General features: G+C 41.0%; 1 protein-coding gene across 1 annotated transcript; it reads right to left on the minus strand.

Annotated features, from left to right (window-relative positions):
* Positions 1–239: 239 nt before the first annotated feature.
* LOC119168527 (neprilysin-1) lies at positions 240–9,450 on the minus strand. Its single transcript, XM_037419926.1, has 3 exons — positions 9,396–9,450; positions 3,420–3,487; positions 240–578 (listed from the first exon to the last, which is right to left on the minus strand). Exons 1-3 carry the CDS (start codon positions 9,448–9,450, stop codon positions 240–242), a joined length of 462 nt encoding a protein of 153 aa, XP_037275823.1.
* Between the last annotated feature and the right edge of the window lie 2,644 nt (positions 9,451–12,094).

A 12,094-nucleotide genomic window follows, 5' to 3' on the forward strand; every position in this document is an offset into this window, starting at 1 on the left:
GCTTTTCAAAAGTCTTGACTACTCTTATTGATCCGAGATACGGGAGATATCGTAGGTAGCCAGAAGATACAAATAAAAAATATCCCGGAGTTGCTTGCTCAATACTAGACAAAATATAGAAAATTATTTTACGTCGTGACCGCATCGTCAGTACTGATTCTTCAGCTTGTTTGCTTCATTGAGCAATGGTGGACAAATTATTAAGTGTAGAATTAAAGTGTGTGCAGATATGCATCACTTTATGACCAGATATTGCACTTCTCTTGCGGGCTCATTGGCTGTCCTGCAGCACAGTCAAACGCATTCGAGAACTCCGGCATGTTCATCAACGGCACGACACAGCGGAAGCGGAACGGCGCTTGCTGGTGTACTACGTTGCTCTCTTTAGAGCACCATTTCAAGCAGTGGCCAATAAAGAACAGGCGTTCTGTGGAGATGTTGAGGCCGCCCAATGTGAGCCTACGCTCGTGGTAGAGCAGTGAATAGAAGGCCCTGTAAGCAATTTTCACGTCCACAAGGTCGTCTCTGTTCTCAGAGTCGATCAAGTTATCCGATTCCTGGCGAGCCTTGTGCGGTATCTGCAAATTTCAAAATCGCAAAAAGTTACAAGTCTCATACCAACACCGCACAAATGATAATTGCAGAAGGTACCGCCTGCAGCTTCATTTTAATCAAAGCTGCCACGCAAAACATGTCGCACTGAAAATAACAAGAATGAAGGTTATATGGCGATTTTACTATTAACGAATATCGCTAACTATTGCTACTATTCAGAGAAACGAAAGTTACGTCTGCAATATTTAGTGCATATTTTACGTTAGTCGTAAGGGACTGATTGCGCAAAGTTTTTTTTTGTGAACAGATTCGGCAACTGACAGTCCCTGTCACCTTTTCAAACTTGATTTTTCATGAAATCTAATGATAGAAGGGCATGACAGTTCAGCAACTGTGACAATGTGTTGAGTTATAATAAATAAGTATTATAATGTACACGACATTAAGGCATAAAACAGGCCGACAAACACCAAATTAGCGTATCGTGTAGTGCCTTTTGTGCGAATGACTTGGTTCTGCTTAGTGCTTTACTGTCAGACAAAAGCTATGCAGGTTAACAAGATCTCCTCAGTTTGCCACTTTTCAGCATTTTTTCAGTTATGCGGAACGACATAGCACAACATATATCTCTTACAATACACTCCGTTTATGTACTCTCGCACTCCACATAGAGTTTTGAGTGCGGAAAAGTGGCGCCGTGGCATTGAGATGTCTGTCTCACCCCAGCTGAGCATCTTATGTTTCAAAATCGTTAACACAAAGAGCATCTGGGCCTCAATATATGCAGTCATTCGAAGAGCTTCGAGCACAGGAAGTACGTCGCACAGAAGACGTCACAGCGTGAGCTCGGAAGTTGTTACTAATGGCTACAAATACGAACATGATGGGCGTTTGATGTAGATTTGTAGGAAAATCGCATTTAGAATTAATTAGGAATTGCTCATAGTTTCAACGCTTTATCAAGGAATTTTTATTGGAAGGTGAAAGAAAGGGGCTTAGTGGTATAGATTGATTGCGAAAACATTAACAACGAAAAAGCTTGGCAGCGCGAACAAACTTCATATACGCTTGAAACAATGAAAATTTATTGCTATACGTCACAGTTTCTTCATATCAATGATCGTCTGCAATGACCACTCGAGTCGAAAAATGGTCGCCGTATGTAAGCTGCACAACTGCACGTTGGGCAACTACATTAAAGTTAGACTAAATATAGAGTGAATCAGTACTCATGAAAGCCCGTTTACGATTCAGGTTGTCAGGCTGCTTTAAAACACAAAAAAATTCTGTTTTCCATTGTCTCCTGTGACAAGATAAAAACGGAATAATGTTTCTTTACACCGTAGCCCTCAATTTCAGTGAATTGTGAACATCACAACTATCACTTCATTACCTGTACATGTACACAACTGCGTATTTTATGTTCGGAAAATGTCAGTGACCACTTTTAAGCATTACTAGTGCTTTGTCTTATAAACCATCAGTATTTTGTTGTTTAGTACCTAACTGGAACTATTGATGGCACTGTTATCAACCAAGTTTCATTATTGTCTTTGTGAATGTCTCAGAAAAATCAGCGTTCGAGATGAAGGCATAAACTCTTTTTGCTCTGCTGAACATCTGTAGTTGCGATGTGGCACTAATTCCGTAATTCTCTTGGCTGTTTAGGAGCTTTTATTTTTCTGAGACCCTCCATGTTGTGTGCGTCTTGTGTTAAAAAAATCGAAGTTCGGCTTTATCTTCACACCCAAGATGTCCGGTTTCACGTTCTCACAGCGGCTCCGTGGGACTGTCGTAAACAGAGCGCTCTTTGATAGTATTCTCTTGTAAACAAAGCTGAGGCCTAAGGACGTGTTTCAGCCACTTCGTCGTATGCAATTCCCGTGACATCATAGGCATGCATCATCTTGTTGCTGACTATCTGCTGGTTGGTGAATTGTTCGTTGTTTTTAAAACTGCGCCATGGAAAAAAACCTTTAGAATCCTTATAATGAAGTCTCTCACGAATGAGAAATCGTGCCTAAACGCCACCCCTAGGTTAAAAAAATAATGTAACAACAAAACACATATGAAGTTCGAAAGTTTACCAGCACGTCTTTCTTATTAAGCACCTTTTTAATGAAAACTTCCAAACAATAATTCCAAAGTAGGCTAGGGGATGGTATTAGCAGTGGTTGTAATTCTGAGTGTAGAAAGAAAAATCAACAAAAAGACAACTTGCCCCCGGCAAGTATACAGTCTCTAATAAATAACCATTGTCCTAACAATTTTCATTTGTGTGTTTATTCATATTAAAAAAGTTGGTGTAAAAGACGCGGCCCACGATCTGCATGTGGGTGGCGGCTTGGCAAAAAGACCTTGCAAAATGCATCTTACTATATTTACTCACATATAGCGTTTACTAACGCATTGGTCATTGGTCGGACGGGACAGCGAGAGCGCATAGTCACTGCGACGAGAATGGGAACAATATGGGTTGAAACACAACCATGGAAGAAAATCTATATTCCAGGACCGGCCTCCACAATCCAATAATTATCCAGAGAGCTATAAATATGCGTCTAAAACGCTGAGGCCAAATCTCCCCCAGATATTATTCATATGACATAATGTAAACACTTTATTTCTAATGATGCTTCCTTCTTTTGTCACTTCTCCTCCCCGCCCTCCCTCTCCCAGCTTCAATTTCAAGCTTATTCACTGTGCCAGCTCAAAGGCGAATAAATTTCGTGATTGTGGCGTACTAGATGAGGTGAGCTTGAGACCTAAGTTCTAAAATCTGGTTACCTACTTTTATTGCCACATACCAACATTTACGAATGTTTAGCCTAACATTGTTGTTTTATTGAAGTGACAACACTCACCGTTCCAAGGACGCCATAATTGAGAGCCGGTGGACCCTCGTAGAAGAGTATTGGACGTGATATAATGGCTGTCAGTATGACAAGTGCATTTTGGGAAGCTTCGTAATATGCTTGCGCCTCACCGCAACGCCACGTAGTCGAGTCAGCCCTCAGATTACGGACGGAGGGCGAGAGCGCCCTTATCCACGATGGTTAAAGGCGGTCGAGTGGTACGTCCGGGTACGAATCTGTTGATTTCACAACCAAATTTGGTTTCAAGTGACGTATTTCATTTAGCACATTTGTTCTCGGCGTTCCTATAGTGCGTGGTTGATTCAAATTGAGAACGAAAAGTATTCCAGAAGAGAAGTCACAAACATTGCAGGAAAGGTACCCTTCAAATTAAAAAGATTGCTATGGCGTAGCTCGGCTGAGCACGGCTATCCAATCAAAACCTTGTTGCTCACAAACGTTCCGCACATTTGTAAACTGAGTGTGCGTAAAATTAATTTCGAACACATGATACCCGAGGCATGTTACGAACGGAAATGTATGCCTAGAGAAACGTTCCGCAGTGCGAGCACTCACTTGCGTCATTTCATCAATTTTAAAGCCTGTGACCGATTCATAGGTGTGGCATTGATAACCACCTCTAAAATTTCCCACTGTCATAATTCTGGATATTTATGTCAATGCTTTTGCTCACCGAAGTTCCTTTCAATCACTTGTTTTATTTAGCCCTTTAATCTATAATAAATCACTCCGTGCTTATTCAATCAACTTGATACAAAAAATGGTTACAAAATTATATTGGACCTAAAGCCTTTTTTAGATAGTTAGTGAGTAAATCTCTTACATGAGCTTTTAAATGAGGAGTATTTTAGGTGCGAAGCTCCTTAAGCCGTGGGTTGTGCGTCCCCGATGTATTTAGTAGTAGTATTAGTACATAGTCGCCTCTCGTTTAGTCCTTGAAAGGTCTGCTGAATGGCGGTACTTGTATTTGATGATTATATGATGAAAAAATGCGACATGACAGTACTTCGAATGCTTACTAGATCAACGGACGAATGAATGGACGGACAGACAGACACTATAATGGACGAATGGCCATACAGACAGAATGACGGACGGATGAACAGACACAAAATAAGATAACGGAGGGACAGAAAGACAAATGAACGAACGCATGAACAGACAGACAGAGATGAATTAATGGAGGAACGGAAGAACGGACGGACGGGATGGATGGACGCATGGACGCTCGACGAAGGAAAGCACAGACGGATGGACAGTTTGACGGACGTAGAGAACCACGGACAATCAGATGGACGCATGAAAGGACGGCGGATGGGCAGACTGACGGAGGCATGGACACATAGGCTGTCGCACGGACAGATGCACGGACCGACGGACTGATGAAAGCTTCACCCCCCTCATCGCCATTCACTCCGCGATCATGCTGTAATTCTTCAAAGTCACACCTATCTCAAATCTGGCGTCGGCAGTTTCTTACACACCCCCACCACGCATGCTTGCATCTGCGTCTCGTGCCAACGGTCGCCCTCTCCCTCCCCTCTCGCCTCACAATGGCAACTCAGGCAGCGCCTGCTAGGAAAAACTGACAGCTCACGCTGCACATCTGTTAACTGGCCATTCCGTATATGTAGGCACCAAACCACGTGCTCGAATAATTCAGTCAAGGTTGTCTCTACTTGGCTTTCGCTTGACTTGACGCTTTGATTCTATTGAGTATGTGCAAAGGAAGCAACAGTACCTTCAACCGGTCGTACGGCACAACCCAACATCAGCGTCACACCACTTGTTGAAGGCAACGCTTCTTTACATTCAATAAATAAAAATGATAAAGACGAAATAACTCTAAAGCATTCCCAAACCATACCCAATTAAGCGACATTCAAGCGATACCCCTACCAATCTGTGACGCATTTACTCGGGTTCTCCCATGGAGAGACGCGGTTGACTTTTTTTATTGCACTTAAGAAGCAGACGCGTATTCAATAAGTATATGAATCTATACGTACTTAATGACAGGGTAACTTCAAAGGTTTCTTGTATCTAATTAAATATACACGGCAACGAATACGAAAATTTCTTTAGTAATATAATTAGAGAAACAATAAAAACACTAAATCTACGCTTTGTGAAAGTACACTAAATAAACGTACTAAAAAAGATTGTGCGCAATTTGTGCTTAACACTGTGCTGAAAAATCAAAACTGTTGACTTTACATCAGAACTCAAAAAAGAAATATGTGTATGTCAAGTGAGTCATCCGAAATCGTGTACATGAGCTTAACTCTATTTCGGAATATGCAGGATTAACAAAAAGTATTTTACAAGTCAAAGTAGACTTGCATGAAATTTTTATTTCAAGTGATTTTCTGTTTCAGATTTTACCACCAGTTAACTGAATTGACCATTAGCCATATACATTCACACAATTGAATATTTTAAGGTTTCCATTGCCTGCACGCCGTGTGTTACGGGTCGGTGCAAAAAACTTACAGATAGTGGAAAGTTGGTGTTAATGACAGAGTTTATCAAAGCCCCAGATTTATAATTTTGTTGAGACGAGAAAGGCAGCATTCATGAAGGTAAAAAAAATCGGAGCTTGTAAAGAATAGGATAAACAAGTAATAAATCTCAAGACACGTTTTTGTAATTGAATGGTCGATTCGGTTTTAAGAAGGGCCGAAGGGAGGCGCCAATAATATTTTTTCCACCTACATTCTTGATGCCAGCAGATGTGAGTAGACGTAAAACGTTCCTTGCTAACAGGCAAAATTTGGGCAACAAGAATCAACGTGTAGACCTGATCAACCATTCTCGCTAAACTTTCTATCGTTTTCTGGCTGGAGTAGAAATGACGGTAGTTATAGCACGAGAACAGAATGACGACAAAGGGACAAGAATAAGTCCCTTTGTCGTCGCTCAGTTCTTGTGTTATAACTACCGTGATGTCTTACCAACTAGCCCAAAGCGCCACACTTCTGGAGTAGAAAGCGCAGTTTTGTTTTAGCTGCCTGACGGCATTATTTCCTCACAGCCTTATAATCATCTAAAAGTTGTACATTTCTTCGCATTTTGGCCCCCTCGAACATAACCTTCCTTCCTCGGTTGAGTTTGGTTCGGATATCATCACATTTCTATTTGTATACCCTTCTTAGCTATAGCAAGACAGAGCTGTAATCGTTTAAACGAACCAGAAGCAGTTTGCGGTGGTAATGGGACTAGTTTTCGCAATTCATTTGAGAGTAAAATTCCACCGCACGTTAATTGCAATCCTCCTCTCAGGACAATTATCGCTTTGAAACAGTGGTAGCCTCCACAATCGTTTCTTTACTTTATTGCTCGAAACGTTTTCACTACTTCATTAAGGAGACATAATTCTACGTGGTCACACTAGGATAAATGTTATCTATTTCGCAGCCTTCTTTTTCGAAAATTTTTATTCATATACTTATTTGGCTTAATAACATCACCTCATTGCTTCACTCCTCAAGTAATGAACTATAATCACAATTGCAAGATCGAGTCACATGAACGTACAAAGCAAAGAGCTAAATTGTCAACTTCATAGTATACCACTGTACCAGTATAACGTTACCTGAAATTTCCATAGGCTCATTCATAGCATCTCAATTGCGGCTCTCGTAAGAATACTTTGCACTCAACACTCAATGATACTAGCTATGCAAGTTTCTCTCTGACTGAGAGATTTCCGTTCTCGTCGCAGTGGTATGAAGACGTGTTAGGACCATGACAACTGCATCAAATTCTCGCAGTAGAAAAAGAATGTTCCCCATAAAATATTATAGTGGCACCTTCGTACTAATACACTCGAATTCTTGTACGTCCGCCATATAAAATAAGTCATCTTACTTTCAAGGATAATGAAGGTACCGAACGAGTGTGATGTCTTTTTGCGGATCAAGAAGAGTAGAGAATATTCATATCTGCGGCCTTCTTTTTGTTACGTCTCACACCTAGGTTACTGATAGCTTTGCCCGATAACTAGTATTCGCTTGTCTACTGCCTTAATAATAAAAGGCGGGTACGTCACTTATTAGTAGTGACTTCATACGCTGGTGGCACTTTTTTAAGATTGGTTGCCTAATATCGCATACATTCGCAAGCCGGAAACAACGCATAAGTACGGCTAGAACTACCTAGAATGCCTGGAACTTTTTTGTTGCATGTCTCTTTCAGAAAATATTTTTCTCCGGGTGCCCACATTGTTGTTTCTTATTCTTAGTTAAGCAATTTGAATCGAAATATTTATTGACAGAATGCATTCTTCTCATGTCAAAGAAGGCAAAATATGGAAGAAAAAATTGCAAATGAATCAATGGCATTGTATTGTATATTTGAACTAAAACCAGAGTCCACACTGTCTTCACTGCAGCGACGGATACCTTGGGCGAAAGCAAAACCTAAAACACCTTAAATCGACCTGATGGGATTTGTAGCTGTCATTTCACGTTAAGAGAATAACAGTATTTGCAACTGTAATGTCGTTCTTAAAGAGTATTTGCGTGCACATTCCCACATAGTTTGGAGTCCAACAACTATCTTTGTTGTTAAAATGTTAAGGTAACTCTAGTTACAGTGTAGGCAAGGTTAAAAAATTTTGTTAAAATAGCACCCATTCTTTAAATGGCTAATGTTATGTGGCCTACTCTGTTTCACGCAAACGGTATAAAAATAAAGCAGTCCTTACTGTAAAGTTTTTCCAGGTAGTCATGTTCGAGGTGCTGTCGTCGATTTCCCACAAAGTTTCTCATGTAGGCCAATTTTTTAACTACGACTCTTCGATCTTCTCCTGTGACCCGATTTGATAGCTTGAATTCTTCTTGTAAAGCATCTCAGATGTTGGACAACCATGGCCGCTGGATGAAAGAGCACATGGTACGGCCTGCCATGTCGAGCAGCTTTCTATGGGAGAGCGCGGGTCAGCCGTAGGGTCAGTTGCTGCCGCTGCAGCGCGTCCGGGCGGGGACAGGAGGGACGGGAAAACGAGTGGCGGCGGCTCCCTCGGAGCAGCAGCCGCAGCAAATTAGCTGGTGTTTGTCACAACAGTGACCCACTCAGTTGTTCTAATGAGCGTTTTTTAAATCTCATTCATCGCAGCGATGACTTATCGCATATTTAGTAGACTACGAGGCGCTATCTAGTTAAAAAGCCAATTAATTTTTCCGGAGCATGCCAAGCACCTGACTTTTTTTTTCAACAGCAGCATCTTTCTTTGAGGCTGAATAAAATATGCATAATGCGAGTGGCAGAGTGATATAGCACTAAATGTGTGACAAAGTCGTTGTTCGATTTATGAAGATGTCTGAAACTAACATATCTTGATTCTCGTGACGTTTATTAAGCACTTTCGCGTTTTCTCAGCCGGAATACTTGACAATTATTTTTTTAGACACTTCACGATAGACGCTCATAGTTTTTATTATATGCTGAAAGCCTATCAAAGAAACATCATATGAATATTTTTCATGTTATGCGGTACACGCTAGTGTGCCGAAATGTAATGAGGCTTCTAACGTTGAATAAAAGTGGTTTCTACAAACATAGTGATGTGCTCCTCATAACTTTATTAAAGAGGCGGCGAATTATAGATCATTAGAAGTGACATGCAAATTTCCTTATAGTTCTTACTAGTCAGGCCAACACACACAGATATATATATATATATATATATATATATATATATATATATATATATATATATATATATATATATATATATATATATATATATATATATATATACGGCCGGGTGTAACGCGAAAGGTTATCCCCACGTTGACTAAAAGCGCTTAACGTCATCTTTTTTGATCACATGATAACGTTGCTTGTAACATTCAGGACGATATAGCAACGTTCAGGATCACACTTTCAACATCATGGCAATGTTTTCGCAACATAGCAGCAACGTAATGTCAACATACCGTTAACGTGATGTTAACATACCAGCAACGTGATGGCAGCATGCCAGCAACGTGATGTCAACATTGTTGTGTGGCATGTTGACTTTCATGCGACGTATGCAGAAAATATATACTACTGTGTGCGTTATTATTAAAAGCATGTTGACTAGTTACGGGAACTGCCCCGAAGCTTCTGGGCAGGAAAAAAGCTTCGGTATGGTGCGGAAAGTTGCATTATTATTGTCTATGCACAAAAACTGTTTCCTAAAAGCACTTTATCAACACATTCGTGCACGCATAAACAAGTGGTGTTGGAACAGCCAAGGTATAAAAATGTCAAAGCACACTTGTGCGTGTCTGTAAGACCAAAAACACACTTTTCGAATCAAAAACTTCAAACACATGTAACATACATACTGCATTTTTAGAGCATAGAAAATGTGGTTTTGCTTTGTGTAAGCAATGACTCCAATAAGTGAGCGTGTGTTGAGGGTGCAGTATTTTTATGTACAGAATTGCAGCAACCATGAGGACATGCAGTCACACAGCCTAGGCAGGAAAGAACATGCCGAAGTGCCTGAATACCATATGAAAGAAAAAAAAACATTTATTTTGAAGCTTACTTACTTCTTACTGATTTGTAGTTGTCATAGCGCAAGACATTAATGGGAGTGTTACAAATTACATTTTAGGCATTCAGTAATATATATGAACAAGGCACGTTGCAAGTTTCTTTTATACTATGTCTACTGCAGGGTCGTAAAAAAAGAAATACAGGTGCAAAATGAAAACACAACTTGTTTATACAATCTTAGCAAAAGTTCGATGAAAAAAGCTTTTATCGATAGTATTTACAATAGCAGTGGAAAAGTGAATAGGCGAGGAAGAAGACACTGGCGAAAATGCTATGTGTTAAATACATAGGAGGAACCGAATACCATAGACAGCCATTGCCTTGTCAATAATTTTCCAAAAGTTATGTATTCATTGTATACAGTGATGATTGCCACTGCTGTTGACTCTCGATGTCATGATTTCATGAACAGAGACAATATAGCAGCATTTAAAAACTGGCACATTCCATTCAGGTACAGCTTGTTTTGATGGAGCTTAAAAGCTTTAAAACAAGGACTTGCTTTTACCAAAAGCAGAAAAACCTGCCAATATCTGTGTAGCAAAGCATGTTGCACATCAAAAGAAGCTTATCAGTTTGAAAGCAACTCAACTTCCTGAATACTGCCTGACACGTATTTAGTGAAAAGCCGCTCATTAAATGTGGCCGATTGATTACAATAAAAACATGCCTTTAAAAGCTATACGCCTTTGTAAAATACGCCTTTGAAAACACCTGGTCAGAAAAAGCGAAACGCGATCAATGGGGCAACATCTCAGTGTGATTCGCGCAAAACAATGACCTCCCATCCACAACCAAGCGAGAAATATTGATCACGAAATGAATACACAAGGCATGCAACTATTTTTTGTCCAGTTCATTACCAAGTTATTGTCCTTTTCTTCTATGGATAATTAAACTGCCTTCACGCAATTATTCTTATTCATTCAGTTCAGATTTTGTTCATTTGTGTCTAAAGGTGAGCTCAAGTTATCTTTAGATTGTTATGCACTGCTCTTAATAACTGTCTAGTATTTTCGTTTTGTGCATTTCTTGCGTTCTGTGTGCCACTAATTTTAGCATTTCAACTTTTTTGGATTTTCAGTGAAGGCAGCTTCTAAATTGATACTTTGTAGTGAGTGGTTATGCGCAACTTTGGAAAACTGGCAAAGTATCTTCACTTGTTTGCGGAAGTCGTTAGGAAGAAAGTTGATTTTTCGAAGGTATTCAGAACGAGTATTATGACCGAGTACTCTATTTCTCACCAAAAATACACCATAAATGTCAACTAAGGATACACATGCAATCATACTTGTGGGCCCAGGAACAGCAGCAGGCACAGGAAATGCAATCTTTTAGAGTAGAATGACAAATGGACACCAACCTGCATCACCTGCAGACAGACAGACAGACAGACAGACAGACAGACAGACAGAGAGACAGACAGACAGACAGACAGACAGACAGACAGATTCATCTTAGGATGCCCTCAAGAGGGCATCCCAAGATGGAATGCTCTTCAGAACCTTTTTTTTTGCCTCAGCATTAAGATCCATGGCACAAACGGAGGAGGCTGGACGGCGCGGGTATAGTGTCTAGGAGATACTTAGCACGAGGGTCGGGACTTCTCACAATGGGTGTGTCTTGTAATGCACCGTCCACTGGAAAAATTCTTCCTCCATCTGCTCGCGTGAATCTACTTTCTCTGATGAATTTATCTGGAGCTCGCCTACTCATCGACGGTCACCTCGTGGATATGTTGTGTTTTTTTTTAGATGCGGAGCATCTAATCCTCGAGGCCTGTAGTGCGGCGCCGTCCGCAAGCTTCCTCCTCCTTCTTCCACCATCTGTGCATCCCTTCCTCCTCTACACACCGCGTGCGCTTCACTCCTCCACCATCTGTGCCCCCTTCCTCCTCTACACACCGCGTGCGCTTCTCCTCTTCACGAACATTCGCTAGCTGTATAATGTAGCGCGCATGCGCCGTCACGCTTCGAGAACATCGGCAGCTGACGCGCGCGCATGCGCCGTCGCGCTTCGAGAACATCGGCAGCTGACGCGCGCGCATGCGCCGTTGCGCTTCTCCCCCTTCTCGAACATTCGAAAGCTAACAGTGCATGCGCCGTCGC

Source organism: Rhipicephalus microplus, chromosome 3, assembly GCF_043290135.1.
Source record: "Rhipicephalus microplus isolate Deutch F79 chromosome 3, USDA_Rmic, whole genome shotgun sequence".
NCBI classification, from domain to species: Eukaryota; Metazoa; Arthropoda; class Arachnida; order Ixodida; family Ixodidae; genus Rhipicephalus; species Rhipicephalus microplus.